At 42.9% G+C, this 26,322-nt stretch overlaps 1 protein-coding gene across 1 annotated transcript in view; it reads right to left on the reverse strand.

Annotated features, from left to right (window-relative positions):
- Positions 1-26,322, reverse strand: part of agbl4 (AGBL carboxypeptidase 4) — a 1,082,368-nt gene that overhangs the window by 981,891 nt on the left and 74,155 nt on the right. Inside the window, exon 4 of the mRNA XM_041207821.1 lies at positions 13,126-13,250. Within this exon, the coding sequence (XP_041063755.1) occupies positions 13,126-13,250 (125 nt within the window). The remainder of the gene's footprint in view (positions 1-13,125; positions 13,251-26,322) is intronic.

The following is a 26,322-nucleotide window of genomic DNA, read 5'->3' on the forward strand; positions in this document are numbered from 1 at the left end:
ATATCACTTTACATAATACTTAACTAATTCCACTTTAAATTGTTATAGGTGCTGCATCAATAGCTACCTATGGTAAAACATTCCGTGCTCATTTGCTTGTGTGAAAAAAAGATCTTCTAACTTCCTCTTAATTATTCAAGTAATGACCCTCAGCCCATCCCACTTGATTATCAATTTGCCACCCAATGGAAGCACCATTTAATTTCGTAACACAGTCATATTTTGAAACCGTCTTTATTCAAACAAAATCCCCAATTTTCTCAAGTTTTTCCTCATTTAATCTTGAATCTTGAACTCCAGCATCCTGCAGTCCATGGGGGTTTCCTTTCCCACCGTACTATGTCGGGATTTTGTCAGCAGCATGTCACTCCCAATATCATAACTGGATCTGTGTGTCACTTACACTTTCTCTCTTTTTTGTGTTTTCCCATACGATTATAATTAAAGTTCTAAGTATGTGTGAATTAGCAGCAGAGGAAGCTTTTCATTGGTGAACCTGCTGTCAACTGACAATCCAGCATCTACATGCTGTCCATTAAAGAACTTCCTGTTCGAAGGAGGCTGTGCATCACTGACAGTTTGCTCCACTGCTTGAGAGTGCCACATGCTTGGAAAAGATGTCTGATTGCCGAAAAAGACCAGCCTCACGGTTCAGCAATGTCTCTCTGCACATTCTCCTCGATGTCTGAGAAAGGCGGGAAGTGCTCTCTCCTGAAGATGGCATAGAAAGGCTCTCCTGCCAGAGGGATGGAGCTGGCAGAAGATGTGAACTCCCATGGGGTCATGTGCTGAATCTGGATCAGTGCAGGAAATGGGTCAACGACCTGCTCCAATTGGCAAAGGTAAGTGCTAGTGATGCATCTTCAACATGAGTCTCTCGCAGTAATGCACCTTTGTGAATGGGCAGCTACGCCAGAAGAGTAAATGCAGGATCAGCTTTAGTGCCACGTGAAAATTGAGGCCAAAGGGTGTGGAAGTTTGCAATGTATGCTTTTGGATGCAACACGTGAATGACAGGACAGTATGTGTAATGGGGATGTTTGCAGCCAGGGGGGATTAGGAGTTCCTCACATGTTACTAACTCTTTGTCATGCAAGACAAGCAGACCCACAATGCCAGGGAGAGGAGATTATTTTTTTCATTCATGGGATGTGGGCTTCACTAGCTGAGCCAGTATTTATTGCCCATCCCTAGTTGTCCTTGAGAAGGTAGTGGTGAGCTGCCTTCTTGAACCGCTGCAGTCCATGTGGTATGGGTACACTCACAGTGCTGTTAGCAAGGGTGTTCCAGGATTTTGACTCAGCAACAGTGAAGGAATGGCAATATATTTCCAAGTCAGGATGGTGAGTGGCTTGGAGGTGAATTTGCAAATGGTGGTATTCCCATCTATCTGCTGCCCTTGTCCTTCTAGATGATAGTGGTCATGGGTTTGGAAGATGCTGTCGAAGGAGCCTTAGTGAATTCCTGCAGTGCATCTTGTAGATGGTACACACTGCTGCTACTATGCATCGATGGTGAAGGGAGTGAATGTTTGTGGATATGGTGCCAATCAAGCAGGCTGCTTTGTCCTGGATGGTGTCAAGTTTCTTAGGTGTTGTGGCAGCTGCACTCATCCAGACAAGTGGGGAGTATTCCACCACACTCCGGATTTGTGCCTTGTAGATGGTGGACAGGCTTTGTGGAGTCAGGAGGTGAGTTACTCATTGCAGTATTCCTAGCCTCTGACCTACTCTTGTAGCCACAGTATTTAAATGGCTAGTCTAGTTCAGTTTCTGGTCAATGATAACCCCAGGATGTTGACATTGGGGGAATTCAGTGATGGTAATGTCATTGAACATCACGGGGCAATGGTTAGATTCTCTTTTGTTGGAGATGACCATTGCCTGACACTTGTGTGGCGCGAATGTTACTTGCCACTTGTCAGCCCAAGCCTGGATTTGTCCAGGTCTTGCTGAATTTGGACATGAACTGCTTCAGTATCTGAGGAGTCGCAAATGGTGCTGAACATTGTGCAATCATCAGCGAACATCCCCACTTCTGACCTTACGATGGAAGCAAGGTAATGGATGAAGCAGCTGAAGATGGTTGGGCCTTGGGCACTACCCTGAGGAACTCCTGCAGTGATGTCCGAGAGCTGAGATGACTGACCTCCAACAATCACAACCATTTTTCCTTGTGCTAGGTATGACTCCAACAAGTGGAGAGTTTTTCCCCTGATTCCCATTGACTCCAGTTTTGCTAGGGCTCCTTGATGCCATACTCAGTGAAATGCGGCCTTGATGTCAAGGGCAGTCACTTTCACCTCACCTTGGGGGTTCAGCTCTTTTGTCCATGTTTGAACCAAGGCTGTAATAAAGCCAGGAGCTGAGTGGCTCTGGCAGAACCCAAACTGGGTGTCAGTGAGCAGGTTATTGCTAAGCAAGTGCTGCTTGATAGCACTGTTGATGACCCCTTCCATTACTTTACTGATGATCGAGAGTAGACTGATGGGGCAGTAATTGGCCGGGTTAGATTTGTCCTGATTTTTGTGTGGACATGACATACCTGAGCAATTTTCCACGTAGATGCACAACAGGAGTTCCTGACCCCAAGCTCCTCACAGCAGCCGAGGCAGAGGTGATAGAGATCGCTGGCGAAGAGGGAAAGCAATTGGTCGCAGATGGTGAGGTTGGATCAGCCAGGGAGGAGGAGAAAGAAGCAACCATCTTGGTGGTGACGTATGAGCACATCGAATGGATGCGGAAATATGAAACGCTCAAACTATAATGAGCCTTAATGTGACTCTTTTTATTCTTCATTACAGGTCATCACAATCCAAGGACTAGGCCACAGCCAAAGCAGGAGCTCAACGGTTCCATCCATCAACCTGGGCTAGGGCTTCAATAAGTTCTGGGGGCTGTGAGTTGCACAATATGTATGTGTCATGACAGCTCTCTGGGAAATGAGCACAAATCTGTATTATTCTTCTCCTGTGGTCACACACCAGTTGTACTTCCAAGGAGTGAAACCCTTTATGATTTACAAATGCAGCTGGCTGTTCCCTGGGAGCTTCTATGGCTACATGAGTGTAGTCAATGGCACCTTGCACTTTAGGAAACCCAGCAGTGACATTGAACGTGGCTGATCTTGCAGCCATGCAGGTCGTGACCGGCAGTGCTTCTTGCTCTTGGGAAATCGGCGCAGGCCTATATGGTGCCACGAGAAACAGCGTGGGGATAGCACATTTAATTCTAGGCCAATCCCTGCCCTGTGCCTACACTATAACTTTGTATCTTCCTCTACTTCAAATGCTGATTCAATTTTCCCTTAAAAGTTGCAACGATCTCTGTTTCACCCAATTCTTATGGTGAAGCATTCAATCCTCCAACAACCCTCTGTGTTAAGAAGCTTTCCATGTCCTTTCTCTTCTTTAGCTATAAAAATCAATGACTCCCTATACAGAGGAAATAGTCCTATTCACTATCAAATGCCATAATAATTTTTAAAAATTTTATTAAATCTCTTTTTAGCCTTCTCTTTTCCAGTGGAAATAGTCCCACTACCCAAGTCTCTCCTCAGAGCTACAGTTTCCAATCACTGGTAGCATCCCAGTGAATCTGGGTTGACATATTCTCAATAGTTTGAATATCCCTTCTGTAATAGAGTGCCTAAAATTTCACACAGTACATAAATTGTACCTAACCAAAGTTTTATGTAAACTCATCACTACTTCATTACTCTTGTACTTGTACTTCAATACTCTTGTAATTTATTAAACCCCAATTTCAATTGTCCATTTTATGGTTTGTCTGCCTGCTCTTGCACTTTAGGAACATTAGGTTGAATTTTCTGTTCGTCGGGCGGGTGGAGCTGACCTAATCGCGGGCCGCGCTGCCATTTTACATGGGCAGGCCAATTAAGGCCCCCCAGCGTGACATCCGCAGGGAAGCGCTATGCGCTCCCTGTGTGGGCGGTGGGGAAAGCCCTAAAATCGAGAGTGCGCTCTTTTGGGCATGCGCACGAAAGAGCACACTCATTTCCCTGAGGCTAAGTGCAGCCTCAGAGAGATTGCCTCGACTTTTAAAAATAATTAAAATAGAGAAAAAAAAATCCTTTACATGTCCCCTCATGTGACAATGTCACATGAGTTGGGACATGTTCCATAACAACTTTATTACAATTTTTAAAACCCTACATAAAACCTCATCCCGCCGCTGGTTGGATGGGCAGGTCGTTTAATTGTTTAATTGATCCTGATCCTGTCAATGGCCTCGAGTGGCCACTGACAGGTCGGCGGACCCGCAGATGATTTTGCTGCACCCCCCGCCTTCCTGAAAATTTACCATTGCTCGCCGATGGTAAAATCCTGCCCGTTATATATTTGAATTCCTAGATGTCTGGGCGGTATCGTCAACGCCTGCTGGCGTAGGGCGTGCTCGACAGCATGAGCAGACAATATGAAGTGAAGGCCAGAAATTGATTTCACGGCGTCATGAAACCAGTTTGCAATTGTCCACTCAGCCCATCGAAATGCAGTCATTGTGGTAATGTAGGAAACACAGCAGCCAATTTGTGCATATCAAGCTCCCACAAACAGCAATGTGATCATTATCAGATAATTTGTTTCTGCAATGTGTCATGAAAAGCCGATTACAGCCACAAATTACTTACAAGCATATTGAACTTTTTAAGAAAGACTTGTGTGTTTATAAATAAATAAAACCAAGAACACTGAGCAAAAGACGGCTGATAATACAAAGTGACCATTTTCTGGAAAATTCCTATGTGGATTATACTCACAGACCTGCCCTGAAAGAACTTGGAATGTCCCACCTGAAAAGGTGTTATGGCCATCTTCAATCAGAGGCACTTAAAAGGGAGATAGGAAAGATGCAAAAGACTGAACTTTAATCCCCTGTGCTTGCAGAAACAAAAAACTGATTTGCACATCTCAGCAGTAACCCCAAAATCAATTTCCTGTTAACTTATATCTCAGAATTTATAAATAGTTCTGAGATGGATCCAACATGACTATTTCCCCTCATGAGAATACACAGGGAAAAATCAGTTAAAAAGCACTGTGTGCTGGTGTGCTGTGTATGACAGCAAGCAGAAGAACAAGAGCCACCCCACCGCAGCTTGCAGGCAAAAGGATCTCTTTCTCTCTCTCCTTGTTGCTGGAAGCAAAGCTCAGGAGAAGCCACAATCTAAAGGAAAAAGGACCTCCTTTCAGTCACCCTACAGAACCAAGTGTCTCCAAACTAACTGCGAAACTGCCAAAGTCAGTTCTACCGGAATTGCCCAATTTAACATTCGCAATGTGCCACCATCTATGACTCATGGACAAGCCAAAAACTGATTAATATATATTTTTAAACTTTTATTTGAACTCTTAATTTCTCATTTCTGATCTGTGTGTATGTGTGTTGCATTTTTTATTATTTTTTCTTGGGTTTTAGTAACTAATAAACTTACTCTTTCTTTGACTCAAGAAAGCCTGGATAAATTGGCTCCTTCTAAAAAAAAAAATACATTTGGACTGGGAAAAGGTATCCACAATGGGAAGGGGTCCTTTTTAAAATATCCTGTTGCGACCATCCGAGGCAGTTGAATATAGAAGGGGAACCAGCGCATTCCTCCTCACCCGGGAGCACAACAAAATTGGGGCCGCATTCGGGAAGTTAACAAATGGGGGACCTCGCCCAGGGACCGGTTGTGACAAACTGGGGGCTCGGTGTCGGAATACTTCCCACAGACAAAAGAATTAGAGTGGGGAAAGTAAATTGTTCCTTCGAAACCAATTTAGAAAAAAACGCAAGAAGGTTTACCTGAGTCTACCCTACTAAAGTGTAAAAACATCCACATTTAATGCCAGTGTTTTTACAGATAGAAGGGATGTTACTTATGAAAATTTAGCAGTTTTGACCCTCAAACAGTTGAAAGAGCTAGTGAAGCACTTAGTATTAGAATTTCACCCGAAAGCTAGAAAACCCAAAATTTTAAAAGGGGTGGCCAATGGTCTACAGGTGGAAATTGAGGACAACAAAACGAATAGAGTAGCAGTAGACATTAAAATTGGGGCAGCGAAAATTAGAATTTCAGGAAAGAAAGAAAGAGGAAAGACAGGAAAGAGCACCAAGAGAAGAGAGAGAATTTCAGGACAGAGAGAGGGAAAGGGAGTTTGAACTAAAACAGCTCGAGCTGAGAGACAGGAATCCTTTTATGTCCCTTGAAGACACCAGCAGTTCAGACTTAAGGGCTGAGGGAATTTGGTTTGCTCATTTAATTCATAAGTTTGATGAAGCAGAAGTGAAAGCCTTCTTTATCTCTTTTGAGTGGTTAGCACAACAGTTAAAGTGGGCAGTCCAACACTGATCCCTACTACTGCAGGTTAAAGGGGCCAGCCAAACTCTACTGCTGGGAAAAATCATGACCTTTTCACCAGAGAGTGCAGTAAGTGCAAAAAGATGTTAGTAAAGGGGATTGAAGGTACATGCCCATACCCTTATACCAGCTGCCTATGGAGTGCAACCTTGTGTCAGGACCAATGACCATGGGCCTCAGCAATGACCTGGCGGGGTCAAAGGTAATAGAATCTCCAGTGGTCTCAGAGGAGCCAACTGAGGTCAGGGAGACAGAACAACTGCAGGGGAAAGTGCCTGGCATTTTCCCTGACTGTGTGGTGATATAAGCTCCGTCAGAGGAAGCTGAAGTAGCACTGCAAACAGAAGACCCTGTGATCTGGTTATCTGAAACCTTTCTTGGGAGTCTAGAAGACCTTAAAGAGATAATAAATAGATTTTCCATGTTAGTGGTCCAGCAAGCTGACCCACTGTTAAAAACATTAGCTCAGACTGCCCACACTAAAGCTGAGGCAGGAGCAGTCCCTGAATGCTACTACATTAAAAAGGAGGTGCTAATGATGAAATGGACACCCCCTCGCAGGCTTGCAAATGAGGAATGGACAGTGATCCACCAGGTGGTGGTGCCACCAAGTTTCCATAGGGAAATATTATGTCTGGCTCACGAAATTCCAATGGCTGAGCATGTTGACATACACAAAACCCAAACCCGCATCAGCTAGCATTTTTACTAGCCACACCTCCACAGGGATGTCATAAGGTTTTGAAGAACCTGCCATATCTACCAGGATGTGGGAAAACCCCAGCCTGCAATAAAACTAGCACCTATGATTCCCATGCCAGCTTTTGGGGAACCATTCAGCAAGGTTCTTTTTTTTTTATTCATTCACGGGATGTGAGCTTCGTTGGCTGGGCCAGCATTTATTGCCCATTCCTAGTTGCCCTAGACTGTGGGGGGCCCCTGCCCAAAACAAAAGGGGCTAGCAGTATATCCTTACCATCGTGGACATGGCAATCCACTTCCCAGAGGCTGTTCCCCTGAGAACCACATCTGCCAAAACTGTGGTGGGGGCATTTATCCAATTCTTTACCAGGTATGGGTTGCCCACCGAGGTCCAGTCAGATCAGGGCTCAAATTTCATATGCAAAATATCCCAGGAAGTCATGGGTAACATGGGCATGGCCCAGTGGAAGTCCTCAGCATATCACTTGCAGTCACTAGAATGGTACCACCAATTCCTAAAAACAATGTTCAGGGCGTACTGCCACGTGTAACTCAATGACTGGGATAAAGGACTCGGTTTTCTTCTGTTCGTCACCAGAGACTCACCCAATGAATCCACTGGTTTTACTCAGTTTGAATTAGGTTACGGGCACCAAATGTGAGGGCCTCTGAAACTAATCAAGGAGAGGTTTTTAGGACAGAAGGAGGAAGTCTCCACGTTAGACTACGTAACAGTGTTCCGGGAGCAACTCATGAGAGCCTGTGATGTGGCCCGAGAACATTGAAAAATTTTTCCTGCGCTTGATGGAGACAGCAATGGTAATGAAGAAATTGAGAAGGGAACCCCTGCCCCTCACCATTCTCAAAGCATGAACGTGTTGCTATCAATGAAGGGGCAGCCATCCCAGTGGGATTGTGGAGGAAAATCCAGTTTCAATACATAAAAGAAATTTTCCTGTCATAAGCCATTGTAAATTTCTATTCTGATGAAACAGAACATGAAAGTAAAAGGACAAACATATAAAGCAAAACAAACTTCAACCTTTTCAGCTAATAGGTATTGAAATACAAAAATCCAGTGAATGTGAATATTTTGACATTCTGTAAAATTTAGTTACCAATGAAAACTTTAATTTGGAAAACCATACTTTTTTTCTAACGATCACTTCAAAAAGAGCTGAAGCAGAATATTCAGTATTACATAGAATGTCATGGTTATACTGTACAGCTTAGAAACAGGCCTTTTGGCCCAGCTGGTGCTTATACTCCACATGAGTTTGCTCCCATTTTAACTATCTCTTCTCAACCTGACAGCATATTTTCCTGTTCCTTTTTCTCTCATTTACTTGTCCAATTTTCTTTCAAAAACATTCAAACTATTTGCCTCAACCACTTCCAGTGGTAGCAAGGTCTACATGCTAACCATCGAATGATTAGATGGATGGATATAAAAAAGACATTTTAAAACTTGTCAAAAGTTGGGTTTGCCTCAAGACTATTCCTTTTTCTATTAGTCTCGTCTGCTCCTCTCTTCTTTATGCTTAAAAGCAGAGTCCATGAGGTTGGGCAGCCAGTAGTTCTATACGGAGATCCAGTCCATTTGGAGGGTCAAGCCGTATTTGCATTGGGCTGACAGGCTGTGACCAAGAATGGAGCACCCCAAAGGAGCAAGTTGGCTCCAAGCCTCAATATCAGGTGGCTCCTGTCAACTTCCAGTTTGAGCAGCAGTACCCCAAGCTACATTTGTAAATTCTAAAAGAGCAGTCCTGCTTTCTGATAAGATCATGCACAATATCAATAACTTGTATTTATATAGCACCTTTAACACAGTAAAATGTCACATAGTGCTTCACAGGAGCATTATCAAAAAGCATTGACACTGAGCCACAAAAAGAGATATTTGGAGCAGGTGGCCTAAAGCTTGATCAAAGAAGTAGGAGAGTCTTAAAGGAGAGAGAGGTAGGGAGGCAGAGATGTAGATTGGGAATTCCCTTTTGAAAGCATGAATGAGCATTTTAAAATTGAGGCACTGATGGGCCATGAGTCAGTGTAAGTCAGTGAGCACAGGGGTGATGCGTGTAAGGGTGATTGACATGATATGAGCAACAGATTTTTGGATAAGCTTTAATTGATAAAAAAGTAGAAAATGGAAGGCCAGCTATGAGAGCATTGGAATAGTCAAGTTTAGAGATAACAAGAGGATGGATGAGGGTTTCAACAGTAGATAAGCTGAGTCAGGATGGAGCCGGGTGATGTTATGGAGATGAAAGTAGTCTTGGTGATGGAGCAGACAGATGTCCGGAAAGTCATGGCAGGGTCAAATGCAACACCAAGGTTGCGAACATTCTGATTCAGGGAGAGGGATAGAGTCAGTGGCAAGGGCAGGGAGTTGTTGGTAGGAACTGAAGCAAACAGCCTCAGTTTTCCCACTATCTAGTAAGAAGAAATTTCTGAAGTAACTAGCCCTTGTCACTCAATAGCCAGCCTATGACTTGGCAGCCTCATGAGAATAAAGGTGGCACAGATGACTGGCACTGAATATAAGAGTCATAGCCATTGCTAGGATAACAGGCACAGACCTGCATGATTCATTTGGTCGCAAACCAGCTATAGATTGAGGAAGTGAAATCCACTTTGCTTGATATTAGGGAGCAACCAAGGCAATGTATGCAGTCTATGGCACCTCTCACCCTCGGAAGCCTGCTAAGCAGTTAAAACATGGTGATCTGTCTCTTTCATCCAGTTTTGCTCTGTCAGTAGGAAAGGAGGTGTTGGTATTCCATCTGGCATGGATAGCTTCAGTGACTTCTCTGGTATATCAACGTACTGCAAAATTTGAGAATTGGCTGATGTCTTGTGTGGCAACCCAATAAGGGCCAGTGGGATAAAAGTTGATGGCCACAGTGACCTTGACAGCCATAGCCACAGTTTATTTTATTTGTTCATAAGATGTGAGCACCACTGGCAAAGCTAACATTTGTTGCCCATCCATAATTGCCTTTGAGATGGTAGCAGTGAGCTGCCTTCTTCAACCACTGCAATCCTTATGATGTAGGCACACCCAGTTATTAGGAAGGCAGTTCCAAGATTTTGATCCAGCAACAGCAAGAGAACCATGATATAGTTCCAAGTCAGGATGGTGTATGATTGGAGAAGAATTTGGAGATGGTGATGTTCCTATGCATCTGCTATCCCTTATACTAGGTGGTAGAGGTCACGGATTTGGAAGGTGTTATTGAAGAAGCCTTGGTGCATTTTGTAAATGGTACATACTGTTGCCAATGTGTTCTGCTGGTAGAAAGAGTGAACATTAAGGTGGTGGATGGGGTGCCAATCAAGTGGGCTGCTTTGTTCTGGATGGTGTTGAGCTTCTTAAGCTTTGTTGGAGCTGCATTCATCTGGAATTCAGCTCCCTTGTCTATGTTTGGACAATTCTGGAGCTGAGCTGTCCTGGTCAGCCAAAGCTTGAGTTATTGCAGCAGGTGAAGTTAATGTTGGAGAAGTGTTCCCTAAATGCCCTCTGTGGATATTGCGAATTTCTAAACATACATATGCTCACAATTTCCATAGTGAATTTAGGGAAAACTTCTCTGCGCTCTGTGCCTACCATTCAGTGCCCCCCCACACCTCCCCGCTCCTCTTCCCTCTTGCACAGCTGACTTTATTTTGTGGTCTTACTTCCCGTTCCCTTTCATTCTCCATCCCAAAGACAACCACACAAAACCGCAACCAAGCTATTTCTTTAGAAAATGTTAGTGCAAGTCTCACAAAATGTTCCTCTATGCAGACCAAGTAAACTTTCTAGAATGATGAAACACACCAAAAGTGTCCAATGTCAAGCAACAGCCTGAAATGATAAGCCAGCAACTAACCTGTAATTACTCTATGATCCCTTTAAAAATGCCAATGAGGGGCCTTCCTACCAGTTAGCACCATGGTGTACTGAGTTCAGCATGTGACGAGGTAAGTGCTGCAACTTTTGAAAATCAAAACCTGCAACACTCACAGAACAATAACTTGAATAAATTATTCTTCACTTTTAACATTTGGACATGCGCCCTTGTCACCAGAGCATCCGGCTATCCAGCATGACGGCAGCCAGAAATGTGTACACCTTTCCACCATATTGGGAGCTTAGTAGATCTGAAAAATGGCATCTCCAACCCAGTACATTAACTGCCATCCTGCTGGGTTTGGAAAATAAGAGAAAAAATTAACTATACAAAAGGAATATAAAATCTTAAAGGCCATCTATTTATAATTTCCCCATATAAGCAGGTATTACAGAATCTAATCCTAAAAATACTGTAAAAAGCCCTGAAATACCATGTAATAAAGCCATTATTTAACTTATTCATTCAGAACAAATCAGTGGCCCTGACAATAATACACACTGCACTGTGCTTTAAGATGTCTGTGGAGACCAACAAACCAAAAGAACCAAATTTACCAAACAACCCAAAGAGAAAACCAGTGGACAAGATTTCACTTTTATAACTTTTACTTTAACAATCAAACCAAAATCCACAAAAAATACACATGAATTAACCAGCAAATTATGGTAAATATAAACTATAAATTGCACCTTAAATAGCAGATACAAAGATAAATCTCAGAGATTTATTGAACTGCCCACTCAGCATATCTGGCAATAACTTCAGCCACCAAGTCCTTCAAAACGCTGGCCTCCCTCAGGTAGAATTCCACCTCCTTTTCCTCAGAATTATCCACTGCTTCTCATCCGATAGCTGCTCCCCTTCAACCCAAGTTCCACAAGCACAGTCTTCACCAAAAGGGCACAGTTCTGCAGAACCTCCTCAGCTCTGCTTACGACAATCTTGATGGAGTGGATCCACCAGGATCGCCTTTATCTGAACACTCAGTTACACTCCTGTACACTGTATAGTGCTGGTTAATCAGTTCCTTCAAAATAATTGAAACAGCGACAGTAACTTTATTTTCCCTTATCTCCGCTCCCAGTTCCAGCCTTCATGTTCACCACTTTCCAACTGCCTCTTCTCCAGTATACCTGGTCATGTGAACACCTTTTTGTACTACCTGGAGTCACTAGGACCTGTTTTGTGTCCTACAGCCCAGGTTATGTGATCGCCTGAACCCTCAAACTCCTGTTGAGAAATGACATCCAACTGCCACCCAGCTAGTGCCGTTGAGCCTCGGGACAGGGGCTGGTACAGATGGCTGCCACCACTGCCGCTAGCCAAGCTCTGGTCTCTCATGCCCCGTGCATGCAACTCTGCCACCTTCAGCCAATTGGTTTGTGTCGACTCCATCATAGTGCAAATAGAAAATGAAGTGAAATATGCTCCATCACATTATGAGCAATACTAGAATCTACTATTTTTAGTTATCAATACTGTCTCAATATCATAATGCGAACTCAGCCAACCACATAAAAACAATCAAGACTAAATGAACATACAAATTCTACTAAATAAAAGCATAAGTCTTGATCAGTAACCTTCGGACAATGAGGACGCTACATGAAAAGAAAGATTTAACATTATTTACCCAATGAGTAATTAATTAAATTTGAATTTATTGATTCATAGCATTACTGAGATCATGATGGAAAGAACAAACATGCTAATTTTGTTATATAAAGAGTTAGGAACTATATTGTTACCTGGATACATATGTATATCCAGAATGCCACATCACTTACTGCTGCAATACAGTCAAGTGCCAAGCAACACTATCAGTCTGCAGCACATGGTGACATACATTCAAAGGAAGATCCAGCATTTTGTGTCTAAAAGTGTGATTATTTTGAACTTCTGGGAATCACAAGACATAACAGATTTGTCATTGTGCTAAAGTAGTGAGGAATGTGAAAATATCCTAAAATATAAATCAATTGTATGGTTCATTGGCGTCCCAAAAACTGCAAATGTACTCAGGAAGATCCTAATATTTCCACTTTTTCAGTTAAGAATGTTTATATTCTAAAACAGGCATACGATAGAAGCTTTGATTGAATGTTTTGAACTGAGTACAAAACAGTAGTGCTGATTCAGCAGGATTTAAAAATGAAGTACTTACCTGATATTCCTTCATATTTTCCACAGTAAAGTCAAACCAAACTCTGAAACGAGGATTGCAAGTGTCTGGTCTGATAAACAGGTCATATTCAAATTCTGAGATGTAATCCACACGGCCAAGGTTTCCTATAAAAAAAATTATTGTTCTGACTTTTCTTCAATATAACAATAACTTGTAATAAAACAGAAAATGCTGGAAAAACTCAGCAAGTCTAACAGCATCTGTGGAGAGAAAAACAGAGTTAACGTTTCAAACCTGTATGACTCTTCTTCAGAGTTAAAGAGAAGTAAAAACATAATGAAATCTATACTGTTTCTAGGGGGTGGAGCAGGCGAAGCTGGATAGAAGGTCAGCGATAGGTGGGGCAAAAAAGAGAATGACAAAGGTGTCATGAACAAAAGGACAAAGGGGGTTTTAATGGTAGAGGTAAGGCCTATAGGAGGTGCTAATAGTGGCATTAAGGTAAGAAAGCAGAATGTGATAATAGCAGGACAAGGGTAAGCATTCTGAAAAGAACATCATGAACAAGTGACAGATGGCCTTGTGGGAGTGGGGTGGGGGGAGGGAACAGTGGTGGGAAAAAACAGATCGAAAATAGGATAAAAGGTGGGGATAAAACAATGAATAAATGAATAAAAATGAAAATAATTAATAATGAGGACAAAAATTAAAAATTAAAAATAAAAATGAATATTGAAAAAAGGGGGTTAAAAAAAGGGATCAGGATAGAGAAGAGGGTTCATTGTCTGAAGTTGTTGAGTTCAATATTAAGTCCAGAAGGCTGTAAGTACCTAATCGGAAGATGAGGTGCTGTTCCTCCAGTTTGCGTTGGGCTTCACTGGAACATTGTAGCAGGCCAAGGACGGACATGTGGGCATGTCAGCAGGAGGGTGTGGTGAAATGGCAAGCGACAGGAAGGTCTGGGTGATACTTGCGGACAGACCGAAGGTGTTCCGCAAAGTGGTCACCCAGTCTGCCTTTTGTCTCTCCAATGTAGAGGAGACAGCTTTTGGAGCAGCAAATGCAGTAGACCAAATTGAAGGAGGTGCAAGTGAAGCACTGCTTCACGAGAAAGGAATGTCTGAACCCATGGACGGTAAGGAAGGAGGAGGTAAAGGGGCAGATGTTGCATCTTCTGCGTTTGCATGGGAAGATGCCATGGGAGGGGGATGAGGTGTTGGGAGTGATGGAAGAGTGGACCAGGGTGTCCTGGAGGGAACGGTCCCTACGGAATGCCGACACTGGGGGAAGTTAGGGGAAGATGTGTTTGGTGATGGCATCAGGTTGGAGTTGGCGGAAATGGTGGAGGATGATCCTTTGAATGTAGAGGTTGGTGTGGTGAAATGTGAGGACAAGGGACTATTATGCTTCTGGGAGGGAGGCAGACGTGTGAGGGTAGAGACACGGGAGATGGGTCAGACATGGTTGAAAGCCCTGTCAACCACAGTGTGTGGGAAACCTTGGTTAAGGAAGAAGGAAGGCATGTCAGAAGCACCGTTTTGAAAAGTGGCATCATCGGAACAGATGCGATGGAGGCAAAGGAACTGAGAGAATGGGATGGAATCCTTACAGTAAGCAGGGTGTGAGGAGCTGTAGTCGAGGTAGCTGTGGGAGTCGGTGGGCTTGTAATAAATATCGGTGGACAGTCTATCACCATACAGTCACCATACCCTCTGAACTTCCCCTCTCTGATGCTGAACCTTCAGTACTCAGCAAAGGACTCAGTTTCATACCGTTACGCCCTCAGCTCAATAAATTTCGGGCTCAGATGATGCTGAACTCTTCTTCCACTGCCTGCATCTCCATGTTCACTTCTCTGGCACGAGTCATCCCCCCGTTCCATGGATCCTTTCACCTACCTCCAGTATTCTCCCTCCACCTGGACCCCTCTCTCTGGCTTCTTACCTGCTCTTGATATTTTAATTGAGAACTGTCAGCGTGACATCAGCCATCTCAATTTCTCTGCTCCTCTCACCCACTCTAACATGTCTCTTTCTGAACTTGCTGCATTCCGTTCTCTTAGGTCCAACTTCAGACCATGAACTCTCTCCTCACTCCTTTTATTACCCCCTTTTTCATTTTTATTTTTTTATTTTTATTTTTTATCCACTTATTTTTATTTCTATTTATTTTCATTTTTATTCATTTATTCATTGTTTTATCCCCACCTTTTATCCTATTTTTGATCTTTTTCCCCGCCATCATCCCTTCCCCCAGGCCACCCCAACAAGGGCCATCTGTCACTTGTTCATGTTGTTCTTTTCAAAGAACATTGTGCTGCTATTATCACATTCTGTTTTCTTACTTTGATGCCACTATCAGCACCTCCATTAGCCCTTACCACTACCATTAACATTCGCTTTGTCCTTTTGTTCATGACATCTTTGTCAATCTCTCCATTGCCCCCGCCTATCGCTGGCATTCTACCCAGCTTCACCTGCTCTACTCCCCTTAAACAATGTAAATTTCATTACATTTTTACTTCTCTTCAGCACTGAAGAGTCATACAGATTTGAAACGTTAACTCTGTTTTTCTCTCCACAGATGCTGTTAGACCTGCTGAGTTTTTCCAGCATTTTCTGTTTTTGTTTCAGAGTTCCAGCATCCGCAGTATTTTGCTTTTATCGACAATAATTTGTATTTGTTTATAGTGCCATTAACATAGTAACACAGCCTAAGGTACATCAAAGAAGCATTATGAAACAAAGGATTTGATCCAGTGACATTCCAGCAGCAGCGATATAATTCCAAGTCAGGGTGGTGTGTGACTTGGGAGGGAAACTTACAGGTGGCGGTGTTCCCAGGTATCTATGCCCTTTTTTTCCCAGGTGATAGAGGTCATGGATTTGTAAGGTGCTGTCAAAGGAGTATTGAGTTACTGCTGTGCATCTTTTAAATGGTATACACTGCTACCTCTGTGCATCAGAGGAGTCCCCGCAGTGATGTCTTGGGGCTGAGATGTTTGGTCTCCAATAACCACAACCACATTCCTTTGAAATTGGTATTCCAGCCAGTCGAGAGTTTCCCCCCTTATTCCTATTGAATTCAATTTTACTGAGGCTGGTTGATAGCCAATTACTGTGTCGATGTGAAGGGACTTCACTTCACCAAATGGTTACCTTAGTCCAAAAGGTTGGTTTTAATGAATATCTTAAAGAAGGAAAGAAAGATAGCGAAATAGAGAGCCGAAGAGGTTTAAGAAATAAATTTCAGAGTTTAGAATTAAGGCATCGTCTTCAAATGTACAGCGATTAAAATAGGAGCTCTCAAGAGGCCAAAATTATCAGAGCGCCTATATCTTGGAAGGTTCTGGACCTGGAGGAGATTGAAGAGATAGGAAGGGATGCGGCCATACAGCAGTCTAGAAACAACAATGAAAATTTTAAAACTGAGGTGCCAGTGTACGTCAGACAGTACTTGCTATAAGTCTGGACTTGAGCAGCAGAGTTTTGGATGATCTCAAGTTAACAAGAGGGTAGAACTTGTGTGGCCAGCCAGGACCAGTCAAGTCCAGAGATAACAAAGACATGGATAAGGGTTTTAGCAATGTGTTGAAGCAGAGACAGAGCCAGGTAATATTACAGAGGTGGGAACAGGTGACCTCAGTTATGGTGCAGGTAGTGTTTGGAACATGAAAGAGTAAATAAGTTGATTTCATGTTTTGGCACTGGTGTTGAACTCAAGCTCTTACAACTTAAGCTGAAAAGAGGGACAGAACATAAGAAATAAGAGCAGGAGTAGGCCATTCGGTCCCTCGAGCCTGCTTTGCCATTCAATAAAATGATGGCTGAGTTATTTGAGACCTTAACTCCATTTTCTTGACTCTTCCCCATTACCTTGACTCTTCCCCATTACCTTTGACTTCCTTTTTCAATCAAAATTCTGTCTAACTCTACTTTGATCTTGACCCTTCTCCATTACCTTTGACTCCCTTTTTCAATCAAAAATCTGTCTAACTCTACTTTGAATATATTCAAGGTCTGTTATTTATATTTCTTGCTAGTTTCCTCTCATCCTCCAATTTCTCCCTTTTTATTTTTTTTAGTCATCTTTTGCTGGTCTCTAAAGTTTTCCCAATCTTCTGGCCTACCACTAATCTGCGCAGTATTGTTCACCTTTTCTTTCAACTCGATACCACTGCCATGTCCTTAAAACATGAAAGAGATCATAAACTATTTAAATCAAACAACACTTGCTGCTTATTTAAAAATGGACTTTGCTGGACCAAAAGCATGGCTTCTACAGGCCACACAATTTTCAAGTTGGCCACAGTTCTGGAAACTTCCAACAGTAATTACAGGACAAGCTCAATCCTCTACCTGTGGAATCTCATACCTATCATTGTGTGGACCTATTACAATCATTGAAACAAGGGAGCAATAGACGGTCTGCCTCCCAAGCCTGGACTTATATCAAAGAGAGTGCCATTGGAACCGTTATACCTACAGAGGCGCTAATAGCCACCATCTATCTCCTATGGTGAACAATGGGTTTTGAGCAGAGAAATAGAAACTGATGGTTAACCTGAAACTGACCCATCAATGGGCAACACCATATGACCTAAGCTCCTTTGGCCTTTGGAAAGCTTTAATGTTACACTTCTGGACTCCCAGGGCAGTCTGCTGTCAACATCCAACCTGTCAACACCAAAGCAGGACTCCAAGCTGACAACAAAGCCTGCCTCAAGTCTAAACCTCCTCAAAGCTGGTTCCCTGGAAGACTCCTGCCATTGTCTGCACAGTGGAGCAAGTGTCTATATACCAAACTCATCTTGCTGCGCCATCACCAACTTTGAAGGAATTCGGCAACTCCTGCTTTCAGTTGGCTGAACCCGCCTGAACTTTAACTTTTACGTGAAGGAGCCCTCACTGGGCTGAGTTAATATTCCTATCTTTGGTTTTTTTTTGTTCTAAGTTATTTCTAGTTGTAAAACTTATTTCTTTCCTATCTCCTTCTTGTGTGCTTATATGTGTGTATTTAGTTGTGACATCCATCCCCTGGATTTGAATGTATGAATAAGCAATACTTATCATTTAAATCAAAGAGAATTTGCTCTGAGTCACTTTAAAATTGACATCATAAACAAAGGGTTTGGGGAAACACGCCACAGTCTATTTCAAAAAATTATGCACCCTGCTTACAGATAGGCTGTGCAAAATACAAAGGTGTTCAGTTTGCCTCTCTCCCCTGTCCATAACAGAAATTGGGGGCCTCAAGTCCAAGATAGAATCCCTTACAAATTAACCAAAATTTAACCAAAGTCCAAATTTAATAAATGAACTGAATCTGATACTAAAAGTAACCAACTGGAAGCCAGGAGGGAAAGTTCAGCAACTGAAATGATCTTTAAAACAATTAAGCCACTGCAGCAAATTCACTTACCCTAATACTAGAGCAAAATGGCAAATTCTGATGCAGAGATGTTTGTAGAACAAGGTGACTTAACTGGCGAAACACTGGCATCCCTAAGCACAGAACAATTGAAAGCTGTAATTAGGGGGTACAATTAAAACTAGCCAGTAGGATTAAAGGAACTGAGTTACTCAAGATGCTGATTGAGCATTTAGGCCTGAATTCACAATCAGACAGATAGATGAGGAGTGAAAACCTGAAGCCAATCAACTTCCTGTAGCCAAAATTGGACTGGAAAAGCTTAAAATAAGCTAGAGTTTCAGGAGAGAGAAAGGGAAGCGCAAGAGAAGGAAAGGCTTTTGGACTCTGAAAATTGGGGATGGAGTTACTCAGAAAGTGAAAGAGATCAGGCAGATGGAAGCTGCGAGGGAAAACCTCTCTCTACCTGATAACCGTCCAAATCTCCCTACCCCAGAACCAAGCTTTGAAGCCCTTAAATACTAGTGCATTCCCAAATTTGGCGAGGGTGATGTAGAATCCATTTTTTCAACTTTTGAGAAGGTAGCAGGACAGCTACAACGGCCATCAAAAATCTGGACTCTTATGATGCAAGGTCAGTTGACAGGGAAGGCCCGAGAGGTCTGTTCTGTGCTGACTCCTCAAATGTCCACTAGTTATGAACAGACCAAGGGAATTAGTCCCGGAGGCATATCGCCAGCGATTCTGGAATGCTCGTAAGAAACCCACGCAGACCTAACTAGAGTTCAAAAGGCTAAAACAAATCACATTCAACCAATGGGTCTGCTCTTTAAAAATACAGCGCACCTACGATGACTTACAAGAACTGGTATCACTAGATCTTAAAAACTGCCGACCCTTCAACCTCAGAATGCACTTGAGAGGAGCAGAAAATCCTCACAGGTTGGGATGCAGCAGTCACAATGGATAGCTTTGACCTCACTTATAGGCCTGGCGACTCAGGCCGATCCTTTCCAAACGACACCCAAAACCCTGGGAAAGATAAGGTGGGAGAACTAGAGAGGAAGGGGGCTACACCCTCAAAAGGAGGTACAAATGAGAGTGCAAGAAGTGCTCCCCAAGTCTGAAAGCAGAACACTCGGAGACCTGTGTGTTCCCACTGTAACAAAATAGGACGCTTCAGACCTGAATGATGGAAGCTAAAAGGGAAGCCCATGGGTCTTTTAGGCTCCACAAGAGTAGTTCCAAGGAGGATATCCCGGTAGCTGGTGCAATAGATCAGGCAGGGACCCTCACTGCAGAAACTAGCCCCTCTGAAGGTATTACCCTATGTAGCCGAGTCAGACAAAATCCCTGAGAGCTGCCATAGTTTTGCCCTCCCAGGAACAGTGTCCTCAAAATACCCTTGCCAGGATGCGAGAAAATCCATTGTACTGCTCCAGGACACAGGGGCCACTCAATCCTTGATATTGGAGAAAATCCTAAGCCTTCCCCCAACAAGCTGGCTCGGGTCAGGCAGGAAATTCAGTACATGCTGGATAATGACATAGCTGAGCCTACCAGAGCAGTTGGCGCATCCCCATTGTACTGGCCCCAAAGCCAGATAGATCAAAACAGCTCTGCATTGACTACTGGAAAGTAAATGCGTAACCAGGGCTGACTCCTATCCAATTCCATATCTTGAGGATTGTATAGCCAAGGTGGGACACTCAGCCTACCTCAGCAAACTCAATCTTTTAAAAGGGTACTGGCAAATCCCCATGACCCTCAGGGCAAAAAGAATCTCGGCCTCTGTCACCCCAGATGGCTTAAACCAGCGTAAGGTCATGCCCTCTAGCCTTAAAATGTCCCAGCAACCTTTCAAGGGTTGATAAACCAGGTAGTAGCTGGACTCAGTTGTGCAGTGTACCTGTATGACTTGATCATTTACTGCGATACCTGGAGTGACCACCTAGATCACTTGGAGGCAGTGTTCTGAAGCCTGAAAAGGGCAAACTTTATAGTGAACTTGGCAAAAAGTGAGTTTGCAGTCAAGGTGACTTACCTGAGACATGTAGTGGGACAGGGAAACATGCTACCCCACAAAGCCAATGAACAAGCCTTAATTGATTTCCCTACTCCCAAAAAACCAAAGGGAAATCAAGTGTTTTCTAGGCATATGCAGGTTCTAAAAAAAGTTAGTCCCGAACTTAAGCACGCTAGCCACCCTACTAAGAGATGCACTAAAAGGAAACTCAAAGGTGGTGTGGACAGAGGTGCACCAAGAAGCTTTTACTAAATTGAAAGCCATCTAAGTAAACAAACCCATACCAGCTGCCCCAGATTTTAGTAAGCCTTTTAGGGTGGCCATCGATGCCAGCGATCTAGGGGTAGGAGCCATCCTACTCCAGGAAGGTGATTCTGAGATCGAATGTTCAATTGGTTATTTTTCTAAAAATATCAACAAACACCAGAGAAGGTACTCCATGGTCGAGAAAGAAACTCTGGGTCTCCTCCTAGCTCTCCAGCATTTTAAAATCTATATTCGCCATGGGCACCTAGATACCCTAGTATACACAGGCCACAACCCTTTGAAATTTCTAGAAAAGTTCAAGGTGACCAACGTCAGGTTGTTCTGCTCAAGTTTGCTCTTGCAACCTTTTGACCTAAAAATTATCCACATTGCGGGAAAGAACAATGTCACAGTTGACTCCCTATCCCAAGGTTAAACCCTCAGAATGCAGCAGGGAACTAATATTACAGCTGATAGCTGTGTGTTTGACTTTCAAGTGTGAATGAGAGAATGAATGTATACCTCTCTACTTCTTTCTTTTCTTTTGCAAGAACATGTCAAAAAAACATGAAATAAAATTCATTTCTCCCCCAAAGGGTGGAAAGAATGTCACGTCCATAAGGCATGAATTCATAAACTGCTTAAATTAAACCTTACTTGCTGCTTATTTAAAAATGGACTTTGCTGGACCAAAAACATGGCTACTTCAGGTTACATGATTTGCAAGTTGGCTACAGTTCTGGAAACTCCCAACAGTAATTACAGGACAAAGCTCAAAGCTCATCCTTGAGGGATCTCATATCTATCCTTGTGTGGACCCATTATAATCAATGGAACAAGGGAGCTACAGATAGTCTGTCTCCCCAGCCTGGACTTATAACAAAGAGAGAGAGCCATCAATTCTTGTTATACCTGCAGAGGCTTAGAAACTGAATGTTAACCTGAATCAATGGGCAACACCACATGATCTAAGCTGCTTTGGCCTTTGGAAAGTCTTAATGTTAAATTCTTGGACTCCCAGGGCAGTCTGCTATTAATATCCAACCTGTCAACACCAAAGCAGGACTCCAGGCTGACAACAAAGCCTGCACCAAGTCTAAGTCTCCTCGAAGCCCAGTCCTCTGAAGGATTCCTGCCATCGTCTGTAGAGTGGAACAAATCTTTGTATGCTAACCTCATCTTGCTGAGTCATAACCAACTTTGAAGGGACTCAGCGCTTCCTACTTTCAGCCAGATGAACCCGCCTGAGTTTTAACTTTTACATGAAGTCCTCACTGGACTCTGACATTCTGGGCCCTAACATTCACATGAATTAGTTTTCCTATCTTTGTTTTGTTCTAAGTTATTCCTAGCAGTAAAACTCATTTCTTTCCCAACACCTTCTTGGGTGCTTCTGTGTGTGTATGTAGTTGCGACAACCATCCCCTAGGTTTGAACATATGAATAAATAATACTTCTCACTTAACCCTAAAGAAAGTTTGCTGCAAATCACTTTAAAATTGACTTCACAAACAGAGAGTTTGGGGAAACATACCATAGTCTATTTCAAAAAATTAAAACAGACAGCCGGCTAGAAAAATAAAGGAGTTCAATTTGCCTACCTCCCCTGTCCATAACACTGCCCTTAACTTCCTTAGTAAGCGATGGATGGTGTATCCTTCCAGTAGAATTTTTCTTCCTCAATTGAATCTTTGTTGAGAGTTATGAAATATTTCCTTAAATATCTGCCAGTGCACCTCTACCTTCTTGCCTTTTAACCTATTGATCCAATCCACTTAAGCTAACTCTGTCTTCATACCTTTGTAACTACCTTAATTGAAGTTTAAGAGATTAGTTATGGACCACATTTATCAGTCTCAAACTGAATGTGAAATTTGATCATGTCATGATCATTCTTGCCCAGAGGATCCTTTTTGCAGATTTGGAAGAGGAAGCATATCAGTAGTGAAACACGAATAGCTGTTGAAGCTTTACACTCTACAGCTATAGAATACAAGCTCTACTGTCAGATGCCAATAGGGTATAGAACAAAAGAAATAACAAGGCCAAAGAAATGTTGGGAATCTTATGCTGCAAATCCCAACGACGTGAATTTGCAATATTTATGCTTGCACTAGTCACTATTCAACAGCCAACATATGATAGCAGTGGACAAGAAAAGAAGAGAATGATGAAATCTCAAAGCTGTTGGACACTAGTTGTTGGGACTCAGGTTGATGCTCACATCTTCCGACTGTTGAGATCATACTGTAGTCAGCATTTACAGTCAACACATACATACAAGATTCTGAAGGGACTTGATAGGATAGACACTGAGAGGTTGTTTCCCCTGGCTTACAAATCTAGCATACAGGGGCACAATTATTTAGGACTGAGATGAGGAGAAATCTCTTCGCTCAAGGGTTGTGAATCTTTGGAATTCTCTACCTAAGGTGGCCGCAGGTGCGCTACTATTGAATATATATTTAAATATATTTAAGGCTGAGATAAGGCGGTGAGTAACTCATCTCCTGATTCCCCAAGCCTGTCCACCTACAAGGCGCAAGTCAGGAGCGTGATGGAATACTCCCCACTTGCCTGAATGAGTGTAGCTCCCACAACACTCAAGAAGCTTGACACCATCCAAGACAAAGCAGCCCGTTTGATTGGCACAACATCCACAAACATTCACTCCCTCCACCACTGCACAGTAACAGCAGAGTATACCATCTACAAGATGTGCTGTGGGAATTCACAATGGCTCTTTAGACAGCATCTTCCAAACCCACGACCTCTAGCATCTAGAAGGATAAGGGCAGCAGATAAATGGGGACACCACCACCTGGAGGTTCCCCTTCAAGTCTCTCACCATCCTGACTTGGAGCTATATCACCGTTCCTCCACTGTCACTGGGTGAAAATCCTGAAACACTCTTCCTAACAGAACTGTGGGTGTACCTACACCACATGGACTGCAGCAGTTCAAGAAGGCAGCTCACCACCACCTTCTCAAGGGCAACTAGAGATGGGCAATAAATGTTGGCCCAGCCAGTGAAGCCCACAAGCCCCCGTGAATGAATAAAAATAAAGTTAAATTAATCACGTTGAATAGCAAAGCAGGCTCGAGGGACTGTATGAGCTACTCCTGATCCTATGTTACAATGCCTTGACTTGCATTTTGGGGGTGCCCTTTTAAAACAATGTAGTTGAAATTGTGTCATGTAAGTCATCATCACCTCTGCAGATTGGCCAAGAAACCCAGAAATCATTTGCTAATGCAGTGACTGGGTTAAAAAGCCACTGGCAGATGTACTGCACTCATGTCTGGGTTTCTGGAGTGCTATCGGACCACTAGCCCCAGACCGCATCCCCCGCTCCAGCCCCAGCTCTTATTGCATTGCAAACTTAAATTCCAGCCCTTACTCTTAATTATATTTGGAGAGACTAAGAAGCAAAAAATAAATAAACCTGCTTTTTCTTCAGCAGATTCAAGCTTGCAGGCATGAATTCCCATTTGGACCACTCAATTTTCACTTCGCAATCTATCTAAACAGAGATACTTCCACCAATGAAATACCGGGTCCCTTTGAAAGATGGAGTGGGGAAACTCTCAGTGTTAGGAGTCTCAGTCCATAGCCCTGTCCCCTCCTATGCAATTGACCTCATAACAGGCAGGTGGATGTTGTGCCCATGATTAAGTGTTTAAACAACAATATCAAAAACTAGCCCCAGCTAACTATCTCCAGAACGAATTCATTGGAAGGAGCTTTCTTCCACAATGTGGTAAAATGTTGTATGTGAGAGTAAGATAGTTGGAGAAGCAGAACAACATCAAAACAAAATGTGTGCCATAAGAGTCCCTATGGACTTGACTTGCTAAAGTTCCATAAGCAAAGCAGATATTTCTCAAAAGACATTCAGTCTTTCTGTCCAAGGCTGATGCTATTTTGAAGCTGTTATTAGCTCATGTACATGCTTGCAAAAATACTTTTCCCATCAGTGTAATTGTAACAGGCAGTGATGCAAGATTCAAAATTGCATAATCCACTAGTCTAGTCAATAAATCTAATGAGCTGTCTTAAAATTGGTCCTTAATCAAGGGTAGAGAGTGATTATGGGACAGGCTATGGTAATCTTTACTCTGATGCTGGCTTATGAGTAAACCAGCCTAAAGGACTTGGCATCAGTGCTGTGTACCAAAGTACTGGTAAATGAACCAGCCCAATGAATCCTCAATTGGAAAACAGAATCCATTTTGCATGTAATAGTCTCACCCTTCCAAATTTGTGATGGCAACAATGTGTGTGGATTCAGCAGATGAATTTTGGACATGCATTCTATTAAGTTAGCCCAGGCTCACAGATATCAAATCAGGCTTCTATGGCACAGTGCAAAAGAATGGGAGCATGTAACAGCATCAACAACAATGTTTATTCATATGGCGCCTTTAACATGTCCCAAGATATTTCACAGGAGCATTATAGCAACATTTGACATGAAGACATGTTAGGAGATATTGGAGCAGATGACCAAAGATTTGCTCAAAGAGGTAGATTTCAAAGAGTGTCTGAAAGGGGGAAAAGACAGGTAAAGAGGTAGAGAGGATTAGTGAGGGAGTTCCGGAACTTAGGGCTTTGACAGCTGAAGGCATGAGAACTAATATTGGAGCGATTAAAATAGGACCAGACTTAAAGGAATGCAGATATCTCAGATTGTTGTGGGGCTAGAGCAGATAACACTGATAGGCAGGCGTGAGGTCACTGAGGAATTTGAAAACAAGGATTAGAATTTTAAGATCAAAGTGTTGCTTAACCGGGAGTCAATGTAGGTCAACAAGGGTGGGGTGATGGGTGAACAGGATTTGATGCACGCTAGGTCATGGGTAGCAGAAACTTGGATGACTTGACAGAAATCTTTGTATCCTCACTGGCTACAGATGAGGGCCCAGAGGACTGGAGAATGGCCAATGTCGTTCCTTTGTTTAAGAAGGCTAGCAGGGATAATCCAGGAAATTACAGGCCGGTGAGCCTTACGTCAGTGGTAGGGAAATTATTGGAGAAGATTCTTCATGATAGGATTTACTACCATTTGGAAGCAAATGGGCGTTTTAGTGAGAGGTAACATGGTTTTGTGAAGGGGAGGTCGTGTCTCACTAACTTGATCGAGTTTCTCGAGGAAGTGACAAACATGATCGACGATGGAAGGGCAGTGGATGTTATATACATGGAAAACAAAAACAGAATTACCTGGAAAAACTCAGCAGGTCTGGCAGCATCGGCGGAGAAGAAAAGAGTTGATGTTTCGAGTCCTCATGACCCTTCGACAGAACTTGAGTTCGAGTCCAGGAAAGAGCTGAAATATAAGCTGGTTTAAGGTGTGTGTGTGGGGGGCGGAGAGATAGAGAGACAGAGAGGTGGAGGGGGTTGGTGTGGTTGTAGGGACAAACAAGCAGTGATAGAAGCAGATCATCAAAAGATGTCAGCGACAATAGTACAATAGAACACATAGGTGTTAAAGTTAAAGTTGGTGATATTATCTAAACGAATGTGCTAATTAAGAATGTATGGTAGGGCACTCAAGGTATAGCTCTAGTGGGTTTTTTTTTATAATGGAAAT

Source organism: Carcharodon carcharias, chromosome 16, assembly GCF_017639515.1.
Source record: "Carcharodon carcharias isolate sCarCar2 chromosome 16, sCarCar2.pri, whole genome shotgun sequence".
In the NCBI taxonomy this organism is placed as follows: domain Eukaryota; kingdom Metazoa; phylum Chordata; class Chondrichthyes; order Lamniformes; family Lamnidae; genus Carcharodon; species Carcharodon carcharias.